This window comes from Colias eurytheme, chromosome 26, assembly GCF_061535395.1.
Source record: "Colias eurytheme isolate Ceu_HAF_F1 chromosome 26, ilColEury1 Martin Lab GWU primary, whole genome shotgun sequence".
Classification (NCBI taxonomy): domain Eukaryota; kingdom Metazoa; phylum Arthropoda; class Insecta; order Lepidoptera; family Pieridae; genus Colias; species Colias eurytheme.
Genome location: NC_143005.1, coordinates 6,514,497 through 6,528,447, shown reverse-complemented (window position 1 = coordinate 6,528,447; position 13,951 = coordinate 6,514,497). Strand labels below are relative to the sequence as shown.

The 13,951-nt window shown below is 31.8% G+C and overlaps 2 protein-coding genes across 2 annotated transcripts in view; one reads left to right on the top strand and one right to left on the bottom strand.

Moving 5' to 3' along the window:
• LOC149897238 (carbonic anhydrase-related protein 10-like) overlaps window positions 1-13,951 on the top strand; it is a 48,000-nt gene that overhangs the window by 13,983 nt on the left and 20,066 nt on the right. The gene's annotated exons all lie outside the window — the stretch shown is intronic.
• LOC149897239 (uncharacterized) lies at window positions 2,060-4,981 on the bottom strand. The gene is made up of 6 exons (XM_090116604.1): window positions 4,784-4,981; window positions 4,215-4,277; window positions 3,513-3,723; window positions 3,028-3,167; window positions 2,512-2,640; window positions 2,060-2,232 (listed from the first exon to the last, which is right to left on the bottom strand). The coding sequence occupies exons 1-6, from the start codon at window positions 4,860-4,862 to the stop codon at window positions 2,090-2,092; spliced, it is 765 nt and encodes a 254-aa protein (XP_089972730.1). The 5' UTR covers window positions 4,863-4,981; the 3' UTR covers window positions 2,060-2,089.

Below are 13,951 nucleotides of genomic sequence, written 5' to 3'. Positions count from 1 at the left end.
GGATATCTAGTTAAAAAAAACCATTAATTAAATTAATGATATAAATTTTATTTTATTTACACTCTTTATGTCTTATAACACCCTTTATACTTATTGTAATAAATAAACAATTATTTATAAACTTAACTAGCTTTCCGCCCGCGGCTTCGCCCGCGCAATCAAAGAAAAACCCGCATAGTTCCCGTTCCCGTGGAACTTCCGGGATAAAACCTATCCTATGTCCCGGGGTAAAAAGTAGCCTATGTCCTTTCTCGGGTATCAAAATATCTCTTTACCAAATTTCTTGCAAATTGGTTAAGTAGTTAAGGCGTGATTGAGTAACAGACAGACAGACAGAGTTACTTTCGCATTTATAATATTAGTATGGATCATGTATCGAAATGTTATTAACACAAATCTTAATTATACTATTAATAGTTCTAAATATTTTTAATATTGCATTATTCGTGTTTTTGTAATGGTTTTATTTTTATAATGTTAAATGGTTTAAAGAACACGATAAATGCCATAGAGATAACATTATGTACTATACGTAGTACATATTATCTCTATAATAAATGCATGTTTATCATATTGCTAATAAATATCTTGTCTGAGTTTTTTTGTAGATGCTACTAGATAAAGACAGAACTGCCGATTAAAAATCTGATTGGTTTTGTTAGGAAACTACGTATATATTAAATATAGCAATAGATTTTATGCATATATACATATATGCATTTTATATTATTATATTATTTATATTTTCTCTTTAAAATGTTAGTATATACTAATAAAAAATATTTGTTTATTTGTCGGTGATGATTTAAGTCACCGAACTCCTTTCAACGATTTTTACCATAATAGAATGCTACATCGTCAAGAAGTAACAGTATGCTATATTTTTTTTAAAGAAAGCGAATAAATATACCTAAAATAATTATGAGATAGAGGGTAGGTACAATATATTTGGGTCTACGACGTACTTATTACTTGGTTAGAAGCATTTACATATACTTTTATTTTTATGTACTTTGTTATTGAAGAAAAAAAGCATTTTTTTGTTTGTTTGAACGCGCTGATCTCAGGACTTACTGGTCCGATTATTTCGGCGTTAGATATCGAGGAAGGCTATAGGCTATATATGTATATAGTCTTCCTTAACACAGGATTTTCCTAGCTAGGAAGACAGAGCCACACTGTTTGTACTGTATTAATTTTTGTGCTCAATAAAGATAAGTATTTTTAATTTATCCATTTTATATTATATCATCACACAGCAGCAGCTAGTTGGCATATAATATAATATCTACCGATCCTTAATCATTTGATTTAAAAATTCTTGTTATTTCATAATGAGTGCTTATTAGTAATTAATAATTATACTTAATTTTGCTAAGCAATACATCCTTTTTATATTGGCCGCAATCTTTATAATCAATGAAGCGTGTTATTATAATAGTGTAATTTTCCTAGAATATTTTAACATAACCCATTAGCACTATTTAAAAATCTTATTATGAATTATGTGTTAGTAGATTTAATTTTTACTTATAAATCGAAATCTGCAAGGAGTGATTATTATTATAAATATGTAGTTATCATCGCTACATAGTATAAAACAAAGTCGCTTTCTCTGTCCCTATGTCCCTATATGCTTAAATCTTTAAAACTACGCAACGGATTTTGATGCGGTTTTTTTTTAATATAGAGTGATTGAACAGGAAGGTTTTATTAAATAATTTATTATGTTTTAGACAAAGCGGGCGAAGCCGCAGGCGGAAAGCTAGTCTGTTATAATTTCCAATTTCTACACGTGCCTCTGATCACTACATAGTATAAAATAAAGTTGCTTTCTCTGTCCCTTTGTCCCTATGTATGCTTAAATCTTGAAAACTACGCAACGGATTTTGATGTGGTTTTTTTAATAGATAGAGTGATTCAAGAGGAAGGTTTTAGTATATAATTTATTTATGATTGCACCCTGTATACTAAAGTAATTAAAGTCTCTATCTATTACCGAATCTCTATCCCAATTCCCATCCCATAATAAATATACACAAAGAAAACAAACTTTATAAATAAGTTTTTATTAATTGAAAGTTCATCCTCATATAACATTGAGGCCGAAATCGCATAAGGTATACTGCACGAAGTTGGCCATGTAGAACTGAGCCTCTGTGTGGAGCAGTTCTCTTGCGTTTACTGGTAAATTTGCTGCTATTTGCAGGAAGGTGTTTAACACCACAGGATCTGTAATAATAGAAGTAAAAAAAAGCTATTAATTTATTTAAAGGCTGAATACATTCTTTAAAACGTTTGACGATCTGTTGAATTGTAAAATAAATGTTTCGAAGAAAAAAAGCGTGTAACATAAGATGTGAAATTGCCATAGTTACACAATTATTAAAGTGACTTTGTGATTTTAATATGGGTAATGTTTTGCACTTTTATGTATGTTATGAACTATATTTTGCACAATAACCAAAAATGTCTTAAGATCTCAACAACAATAATTATTAACAACATTACCTCTACTTTTCAACGCATTCGGCCCAACAATAAATTGATAAGTGATATCATTTGAAAAGCCAAAGTTTTCACTTCTGTCAAACCGAACATGATGTACCCCTGGTATGGTAGACGTTACAACCACGGAATCTAAAAAATAATAAACATTAAACTCAAGACTTTTACAACTATATACTTCACTAGCTGTGCCCCGCGGTTTTTTACCCGCATTGCTCCTCTCTTGTTGGTCTTAGCGTGATATTAGCATATACCATTCCTCTATAAATGGGCTATCTAACACCAAAATAATTTTTCAAATCAGACCAGCATCCAAACAAACTCAATATGATATTATAAACGCGAAAGTTGTGGATATATGGATACGTATGGATTTTTGTCGCTCTTTCAAGTAAAAACTACTGGAAGGATTTGCATGAAACTTTACAGGAATGTAGGAACATCAGAATAACACATCAGCTTGATTTTTCAGGTGAAACCGCGCGGCTCAGCTTGTACAAATATAAAGTAATGACTTACTAAACTTAATTTTTAAGAAATCTTTAGTAATAACAGGCTCTTTCGCTCGACGGTAGAAGAAGAAGTATGCATTCTTGGTGAAGAATTCTACATCTCTGAACTCCACAGCCAAAAGAACTTGATCGGATACTCTGTTAATACTGTAAATAAAATAATTATATTATGATCCTCGATTTTACAATATGTGTTGAAGGAATAAATTGTAGAGTAAGCTTGTATCGATACAAGATAATTGCTATAATAGAAAAAACTGAAATTGATGCCAAAGACATTTTTAATATTTTGTATTTCTTTAGTAAATAATAAATATATCGTATAAACTGAAAATAGTAAATAGACTTTTACAGTGATCAACTCATTTTTAAATTTAAAAGTAGCTTAGTTGTTGTAATTGTTGTTCCTTTATTTGAATCACAAATTAACTGTTTTTACATAAAGTTTCGAATATATTTGTAAAACCTATTTAAATCTATAAACCAACTTACAAAAACTGCTCAATCTTTCCATTCAGTCCTTTATAAGTTACATTAGTCGACGTTATAGTAAGATTTACTCTCGTCAGATGCTGGGTAGCCTGCACCCTGTGTAGGGGATCGGGGACCCGGCCATACGTCATTTTGCAGTACGAATGTTCAGCCAAGTAACGCCGTATGCATTGCAAGTCTGATGTTTCACATGGCCTTTCTATACCTTTCTCTGAAAGGGACATAACATATAGTGCTGACTATCTTTAGCTTTATAGATGGTGTTCAGAATAAACACAATCGAGATACGTAAATTTTTAAGTTTACAAAAAATAAAAGTAATGTTTAATCCTCTCATAAAAAAATCCTCTCATAATAATGACGTGTATACAAATTAATGAACGAATATTCCTATGCATATAAAAATTAAGTTACCTAGGTTTGGAAATGTTTCCAATGTCTAAGTTGCCTTTGCTTTGTTAGTACAATCACAATCAAATTTCATTAAGGGCCGATTTTTCAATCCTTGGTTAAAATTTATCCTTAAATTAATATTAAAATGTCACGTGTAAACTGTCAAACACCTATAAACTGTCATATACGGACAATTAGAATACATTTTTGAAATGGTAGTTTAATACGTTATTCGATGAATAAGTTTTATCCAAGCATTGAAAAATCGGCCCTTGTATATCAATATCAAAATAATAGAATTAGGTTTACCTTGAATTTCATCTGTAATTTCGTTTAATTTATCTTTAAAATCCTCAAGAGGCTTCGGTAACTCTGCAATAAATAAAAAAATGTTACTTTCAAATGATTACAAAGAATGGTCATGGTCTAACTGAAATAGTCACTCTCAACATGGTGTAATCTACATTGTAGAATAGGTATATAATAATAATATAATATGTATTTTCGTTTATTATTTGTGACAATTTTCACAAATAATTTTAACTGAAAGCCAGGTATACAATATGTTGTAATATTTTTTGAAACAGTATATTATGTATATTTTATGATTTATTACACTTTATTGTAATACAATCACTTAATAATAAGAAACAACAAAAAGAAAATATGGTACAAGAAAGATGTAGTACAATCGGCGGCCTTATCACTAAGCAGTGATCTCTGCCAGGCATAGTAAGAGGCAGGGGAATTATTGTTCATATTACGCATTTAATATTTACGATAACATTAAATTAATAATTAAAAAAAACTGAAATTTCAATTGGTTTTTCTGTTAGTGGCAAACTTTATTATATATTTTATATGCCTATTATATATACCTGGTCCAGCTTCATTTTTCCCAGAGTCTTGTGCAATCACACTGACAAACATATAACCAATAAAGATGAAGAGCTTCATTTCCGACGCTCGCTCACAAATAATCTTCTAATTAACACTATATTTTAGTATTTATATGAACTCGCGCATGATTTAAAACATCACGCAAAATTAATAGAGGGTGATTAATAATAACGCATGCATATGTATAATTGACTAGCTTTCTGCCAGCGGCTTCACCCGCGTAGTCAAAGAAAAACCCGCATAGTTCCCGTTTCCGTGAGATTTCCTGGATAAAACCTATCCTATGTCCTTCCTTAGGTCTCAAGCTATCTCTGTACCGGATTTAAAATAAATTCATGCAGTAATTTCTGAGATTAGCCTTAACATACAGACAACAGACTAATATTCTAAAAACTATATTTTTGTTTTCGGTATCTATTGAAGATCACGCCCCGAGTATTCTTTTTAAAAATTATTCAATGTACAGTTTTGACTTTCCTACGATTTTATTTATAGGTTAGGTATATATATTGAAAAACGCAACGTATAAAAATCACATCTCACTGAATAGTTTCCATTTTGAAAAGAAAACTAATGATTAGATTCGTATTTTTCGATTTTAGATTATCTGTAATCTGTGTTAATTAGATAGACTTTTATTACTCCATTCTCCAATATCTCACATACATTTTGTATATAGGTACCGGTAGCGTAGTGTGCGAGCCTACATACAAATGTGTGTGAGATACTCAGCGGCGACTAGTCTCCGAGATTTGCAGGATACTTGAATCGCCTGTGCGTATCGTAATGGGAGAATGGCCTTACACAACAAAGTATTTTATGTGTCTCCTACAATTTTATGTCAGTCTAGTCTAGTCAATAAAATAGAAACCTAAATAGAAAACCCCTAAGCTTGTTGAGTTGAGTTAACGATAAGATATGTTGTATTCAATTCTAATCGTAACTTCCTATTTTTTAAATGACTGAATGATTTTTTTGCATTCTTTAAAATATATTTCATACATGCTTGTAAACCGATCGTTAAAAATCTGTTATCAAAAATATAAATTATATTCGAAAAAAATGGAGGCTAAGAAATGGTCATCCACTCAATGCTGTGAGGAAGAAGATATTACAAAAGTTAATAAATAAACTGATTTATTTCCTATTTTTTTAACATACTGTAGAAGCGTGGTATCTGAATTGTCTATAAATGTAATCATTTATAGACAATTCAGATACTATTGAGATATAGTAATATAATAATTACTACTAAGATAATTGTTAACTCAATAGTATCTAATTATTCGTTATAATTTAACAATAATTTAGTTTCAGTCAGAATGCAAACTTAGGGCTGTCACAATATTTAATTTATTGGGAATGTCTTATAATTAATACAGTTATTTGTTAATTTTATCTGTTATTAGCCGTCCGCCCTTGCTTCGCCCGTGGTACATGTTTACGTTTTCTCTCAATAAGAACCAACTTCATGGAATAAAAAAATAATTAACGAAATCGGTTCAGCCGTTCTCGAGTTATGCGCTTACACATTTGGCGATTCATTTTTATATTACTTTTAAATTATAAAATAATCTTAATAATGATGAATTTCACTACATAGTATAAAACAAAGTCACTAAATCTCTGTCCCTATGTACCTATGTATGCTTAAATCTTTAAAACTACGCAACGGATTTTGATGCGGTTTTTTTTAATAGATAGAGTGATTAAAGAGGAAGGTTTGAGTATATAATTTATTATGTTTTAGACAAAGCGGGCGAAGTCGCGGGCGGAAAGCTAGTTACCTATAAATTATAAAATAATAATAATGAATTTGAAATATATTATTACAACATAAAGCATGAAAGTCTATAAAGTTATGAATTCAGTTTTTGTCTTACATAAAATTTAATTTGCAAGTTAAATGTTTGATTATAACATTTGCGTGATTACTGGCGTTAAAGATTAGCTAATAGTATGTGCAAGAAACATGCAAAATAGGTATAATACACTATAATATGTTGATTTTCTATCTAATCTTCTTTCTTATATATAAAAATGAATCGCAAAATGTGTTGGTAAGCGCATAACTCGAGAACGGCTGAACCGATTTCGATAATTCTTTTTTTATTATATTCCTTGAAGTACGAGGATGGTTTTTATGTAGAGAAAACGTAAGTACCACGGGCGAAGCCGGGGCGGACCGCTAGTTTTTAATAAATATCTACCTACGTCTTAAACCGGTCATATAAGAACTACTTATAACTAAACACATTATTGTTATCACTATATTAATTACTAGGATTCCGCCCGCGGCTACGCCCGCGCAGTCAAAGAAAAACCCGCATAGTTCCCGTTCCCGTGGGATTTCCGGGATTACATCATTTTCCCGGGATAAGAAGTAGCCTATGTCTTTTCTCGGGTATCAAAATATCTCCCTGCCAAATTTCATGAAAATTGGTTCAGTAGTTTAGGCGTGATTGAGTAACAGACAGACAGACAGAGTTACTTTCGCATTTATAATATTAGTATGGATTTACAATAATTAATATAATTTTGTGTGCAATACGACATAATTAAAGGAATATCGAATATCTAAAGATAAATTTGCATGTGACTTTAAGAACTCCTTCACCGAGATAATTTTTAGTAATAACAATATTATAAAACAGATAAGAGAAATCTGCAAGATGAACTTTCAAAAACAGTTCAGAAACTGAACACAATTTAACTGAATTATCATATTTTAAGTCACCTGTTTGTAAACTTCCGAACGAGTTGTACCCGAGGTGTTAATTTTGGAAATTATCCCGCCCTTCTGCTTGCTAATTAGCGTTTTATTAATAAAATCTTACTTCGTTTAAAACTGAATTAATGAAATATAATTATTTTATTAGTAAAATCTGATTTAATGTAGATATTCGAATACCTTCAATAAATTTCTAGGACGTAAACTAATTAGTAATTACTGTAATCTTCTTATATATAAAAATGAATCGCAAAATGTGTTGGTAAGCGCATAACTCGAGAACGGCTGAACCGATTTCGATAATTCTTTTTTTATTATATTCCTTGAAGTACGAGGATGGTTTTTATGTAGAGAAAACGTAAATATGTACCACGGGCGAAGCCGGGGCGGACCGCTAGTTTATTATAAAACAAAACAACACGTTTTTTGCACTATCTACTATACTGAGAAAAATATCTCTGAATGTCTATTATTAACTTTTTTATAAAACTTCCAACTCCAAAGCATATTCATAGTATTAAGTTTTAAAAACATTGGAGGTTTTTCATTTAAGATGAAACATTTCAAAATTATACTCAAAATAGCCGTTGCAAAAATAAAAAGTAATGTTAGAAAAATTTCAAGTTAACGTGTGAAAGTTGAACGTTGTTCGAACGGATGAGGAGTTATATTAAACCGCGGGGCGCCGCACTCAATTTCACGAAAAAACTTATAAACGCCTGTTTGAATAGTGTACGAAACAATGGATATGGCGAGGCTAGTTAAATCGTTTAAACGTGAGGGTTTGTGGATGTTTGTCCAGTAACGTGTAAACGGTTGATCTGTGAAGGTGAGACGGGATGTATTTACTAATCTGTGATAATAGGTACCGAATTTTTAACCATGGTTAGAAATTATTATTTATTACATACTAAGATTGCGGTAGGAAAGTTCATAGGTTTTCTTATTCATGTTCAGATTTATTATTGTTCAGGGCACAGATTCAGGGTGTGTTATGTTATGTTATAATTGTTCATAAAATGTTCAATGTTCATTTAATTTTCAAATCAATCACGGGATAAATATCAAATGTTTCGTCGTCGTCGTCGTCGTCGTGTCAGCCGTGGGACGTCCACTGCTGGACAAAGGCCTCCCTCAGGGTTTTCCACCACGACCGGTCACCGGCGGCCTGCATCCAGCGGCTCCCTGCCACTCGGACCAGGTCGTCTGTCCATCTTGTGGGTGGACGTCCCACGCTCCGTCGTCCAGTACGTGGTCTCCATTCGAGAACCTTTCTGCCCCAACGGCCATCGGTTCTGCGGGCTATGTGCCCAGCCCATTGCCACTTCAGCGTGCTAATCCGGCGAGCTATGTCGGTGACACCGGTTCTCCTACGAATCTCCTCATTTCTGATTCGATCTCGTAGGGAAACTCCGAGCATAGCCCTTTCCATAGCACGTTGAGCGACGCTGAGTTTGTGCACAAGGCCCAGGGTTAGAGACCACGTTTCTGTACCGTATGTCATCACCGGCAACACACATTGCTCGAAGACTTTGGTCTTCAGGCACTGAGGGATTTTGGACGAAAAGATGTTATGTAACTTCCCGAACGCTGCCCATCCGAGTCGGATTCGACGATTGACCTCTTTCCCGAAGTTGGACCTGCCTAATTGGACGGTTTGTCCGAGGTAGACATATATCAAATGTTTCAGTTCCTGCTTTTATATTTTTGTACTCGATAAAAAACGATTTCGTTGTGCAAACACACATTTCTTACAAACTCCAAATCTTTTCAGTACAAAAATAAGATGAAAAGCGCGTCCATTTTTCGCGCTCCTTGTATCAATAGGGGTAACTTTTTGACGTAGTCACGGCAAAGAGGCTCTTTGTAAAAGAGTACTCTTTTCAAAAGTTATGGCTTCTGGATTAAATTTTCTTTCTAACACCGGTTCATCGTGCGGCGGAAACTTTATTGAGCGCAATATAAACAAATGTTTTTATAAGGTGTATTTTACTTATACATTTACAAAGTTTTTATTGGATTCTATTGCTTATGATACATCACGTATTGTACCTGAATTCATGGTCCTTATTATTTGTAATTTTTATATTTTAATAACAATTAGACAGAATTTTGGTAAAAATTACTAACACTAAAATGAATGTCTCTAAGCACAAAAAAATATAGAATCTTTATAATATAATAATTACTTTGTACCTATTTTGAAAGTATATATAAAAACGATTAAAGCAAGTCACTCTACCTCATTCACTTCAGCGGTCCATGTTAATTAGAATTAATAACTGTGCCTAATTAATGCCTTTAGACAAAGCGACGTCTGCTGCATCATTGTTTTGTTATTAATTTTTATTTAACGAGGAAAATATCTGTTCTATGCGTTTATTTTCTTCGTTGATTATTGTTTAGTGATTAACTGGTTAACAATTAACATCGTGAGGTTACAGGTTCGACAGTTTGTCCAAGCAACAAATTTAATTAAATAATAACAAATCGATCGACTTTTGCAACATTTGATTAATATATTTCTTTTAAACTGACAAAAACCATTATCGATTACCTTATAATTGCAATAGTCAATTTAAAGTACGCGAATTTCTAAACTGTTTACTTATACAGTCGATTTAAAAGTCAAGTTTTCATCATCTCATTGCACAAAATTGGGATTATTAGTCTTAAAAACCTTCATAAATCCATAAAAGACCATTAAAACATTCTACCCATAAAGTGACCCAGTAATCTTGCTACAAACCATCTAAGTTTTGTTTTAACAAGATATCAAAGCTTCATCCAACATGCTAAATAATTAGCAAGGTGATGTGATTGCTCCGAGCCGGAATGTACTATGTAATATTAATAAGAGCACCGGCTTGCTAGATTGAGTCGTTGTTTATTTAGCGAATTGTTTTCATGACTGTCTTTACTAGTGTGTTTATTAAGTTGGAAGAGTTTGGAAGTTGGGTATCATGGTTTCACAGAAGATTATATTCCATGCAATGTGGGGGAGATTTGATGAAGAGTGTAATATAAAGAGTAATATCTACGATATAACTAATCTGGTTATAAAGTGAAGTCCCATGTCCCCTAGTGGGGTAAGGGGCAGATGCATTATACATCTATTTCACTGATCGATTTTCTTTAGGGACAAGTAGGTGATCAGCCTTCTGTGTCCTACCAGACCGAGACATTTTTTTTTCTTCGCCTCCACCGGGAATCAAACCCAGGACCCCTCGGTGTTACGCTCACGCGTCAACCACTGTACCAAGGAGGCGGTCAAATCTGGTTATAGCTCATGGTAAAGCTTAATTATCTTAATCTTAATACTATTATAAAGGCGAAAGTTTGTATGGATGTATGGATGTTTGTTACTCTTTCACGTAAAAACTACTGAACCGATTACAATGAAATTTAGCACACCTATAGAGGGTAACTTGGATTAACACATAGGATAGGTTTTATCCCGGAAATCCCACGGGAACGGGAACTATGCGGGTTTTCCTTTGAAAACGCGGGCGAAGCCGCGGGCGGAAATCTAGTTATTGAATAAAACAATATAGCTTGTTACATAATAATAAGGTGATGCAAACTTTTGCATGTTTTTGTAATTGAATTATTGATATTTTAGACAATGGGAAACTAGTTAAGCTAAATAGAATGTAGTATAACACTGTGAGATAACTAGTTAAGCTAAATAGAATGTAGTATAAACACTGTGAGATAACTTTTACACGTCGCTTAAATACTCGTAAAATTAATTGATGACTGGTGTTTAAAAAACAAGTAACATTCACGCTACAGGAGATTCTTAGCTACGTACCTATGTAAAAGTAGAATAAGAACTTTAATTTATGAAAATGATAATGCATCTGATATATTATGTAGTTAGATATAAGTTACACATTATGTAAAATTAAATTGTAATATTGATATGATTTTAAAAGAGCAACTATGGAGTTTCTTGTCTATTCTTCTCCATAGATACTGCTTTCCGAATCGGTGGTAATTATTAAAAATATGTAATGACGATTCGAAAGTGCTTCTAAAAGAAGTCTAATTGAATAAATAAATGTTTGAGTTTGAGTATACTTAATATTAAAGAAACTTTAAACATTACACAGACCACAATTCTCTAAATCCTAAAGCACATAATATTCTTCCTATCTCAAAACAAAACTGAACAAAATAGCGATGCATCAGAACAAACTGTATCGGTCAAGTAAGTTAATGTTAGACATCAAAGACATAACTTTTATGTTGGGCATTCCCATTGCGGCTAACGTGATATGAATTTCATTGTTTATTTTATATTTGAACTTCTGAACAACTATGTTTGAAGGGTTTTTGTTTCAGAATTTTCGAAGTTGATAGTTGAGAGAACAAATAAATAGTTTTATAAAAGCATCTGAAATCATTATAATAAGTTTTGTAAATAATGGACGAAAACTTTTTATTTTCTAAAGTTATATAATGGGCTTTAAAGTTATACATGAATTATCTCATCAAGATGCTGAACTTTGATTTATACATTCATTCCCGTTAATACATAAAAATATGTTTTTAAGTCCAAAATTCCCATATAAGTACCTTTATTAAGTTTAGAACTGTATGCAGAACTAAGCCACTTCTAACGCAGCCGTTTTCCTTACATTTCGATCTAAGGTAGAGCACTAAATGCAAATAGAATGTAAAATGTGGGAATAAATTCATGCATTGTGGACCTCGTTGACGTCCAACACTCGTGCATTTGTGTGTATGTGTAAACACAGCCTTAGAATATAATATGTAGATACAGACTTAAACTTATATTTTGTCGTAGTTTTTTGTTTATTTACTTTAGATACTTTAAGAGCGTTGAGAGTAAAATTTCAAGGCAATATCATGACGTCATGGAGAGACGACGATTTTTGTATCTTTGAATATTGCCAAAGAACTTCTGACACATGTGTTCAAATCATATTATAATGTCATTTATCACTGTTAAATAATATAAAAGTCGTTGTCAATAAACTGACCATGCTTTACCCGAAAATCGATTTCCACACTTCTTCTATCATGTTTCTCAAAGGTGTAAATAATCAATTGAAAAATAATTGCGTCATCAACATTGACCGTAGAGTCCTGCGACTTGCGTATTCATAGAAACTACCAACTTAGTACATGCATCGTCGCTAAGATTCACAAACTTCGTGTCGCCTTAAATAATAGAAGAACTGTTGTTGTTAATATTGTATACATTAATTAGAAGAGATTACAAGGCGCTACGCTAACATAAACTACACTGAGATTAGCTGCCACTTCGAAGATTAAATGAAAAAGTTTATTGGCTATGATGGAACTTCGGATTTTTCCTGTTTTGTTGAACAGTTTGGGCAGTATTTATAACCTACTTACTATTTCTATGTTAGTATCATGTAAATCTTCAAACGAAAGAATTACAAATTGAAAATTGTTTGATGATAAAATACTAAGAGACAATTGAAAGTTATTTCTTTGAAACGCTTTCCCAAGCTTAAAATCTATATTTGCTAGATGAAGAGAAAAATATTTTAATACAATGTGGTTACTTTACCTTTTGAATGACTACATTTAACTGTTCTTTTTATATACCTATTTAGAATTAAAGTTTTGTCAGTTGTCAAGCATATATTTAAAATCGATACTTGATGGTTTATTTTTATAAAACTTTTTTAACTTTAATAGTGCCTACATTAGCTGAAAAAGTTTCTACATTTATAACGTTTATAAAAGTCATGCCAGGATTACCATGTCTTCAGACTTCATTGAAACATTTCCAAATAAAAAATAAAACCTAATTTTGTTTATTCTATATTACGTAAAGTAATTTTATTTATGGCTTCCAAGAACGTTTTTTATGCACATTAAAAGCTTAAAGGTTTTCGTTTAACGATGTGTCATCCGGCGAACACCGCAGTTTAATTTCCTTCAAGGCTGTTCAATTTTGTCCCTGATTTATTAAAAACGTTTTTAGTTAACGAAAACATCTTTATTTACTTACGTATTTTTGTATATTCATTATTTTTAACTGATCAATAATTTAACCATCAAAATGTATTTTTAGCTTATCAATATATATACTTACCTTAGAATTGAGCAATGTTCATAGTTGATAATAATTAATAAACTATTTTAAAACAAAATTTACTGTAATTTCGAATAGTATTTATAATTTTTGTCTGTTTAATAACTCTACGAAGGAAATTACCACTATGCTCTCAAAATTCTACACTTAACTAAATAAATATGCAATCCTGTTTATATCCCTTTTATTTCATTACATATTGAAAAAAAAATAGGTTATTTTATGTTAAGAAACGTGGACTAGATCATACATATAGATAGGTAATATGTTTTACTTCAATTACATAGGCGAATTGCTTCGCGGCGATACCAAAAATCT

What these genes read in the sequence shown, in the direction of transcription:
- LOC149897239 (XM_090116604.1), bottom strand. Translation starts at nt 4,862, where the DNA reads ATGAAGCTCTTCATCTTTATTGGTTATATGTTTGTCAGTGTGATTGCA. An exon ending in GGAAAGATTGAGCAGTTTTT is followed by an intron (nt 3,168 to 3,512) that starts GTAAGTTGGTTT and finishes TTTTATTTACAG; the next exon opens with TATTAACAGAGTATCCGATC. An exon ending in TTTCTTAAAAATTAAGTTTA is followed by an intron (nt 2,641 to 3,027) that starts GTAAGTCATTAC and finishes ATTATTTTTTAG; the next exon opens with ATTCCGTGGTTGTAACGTCT.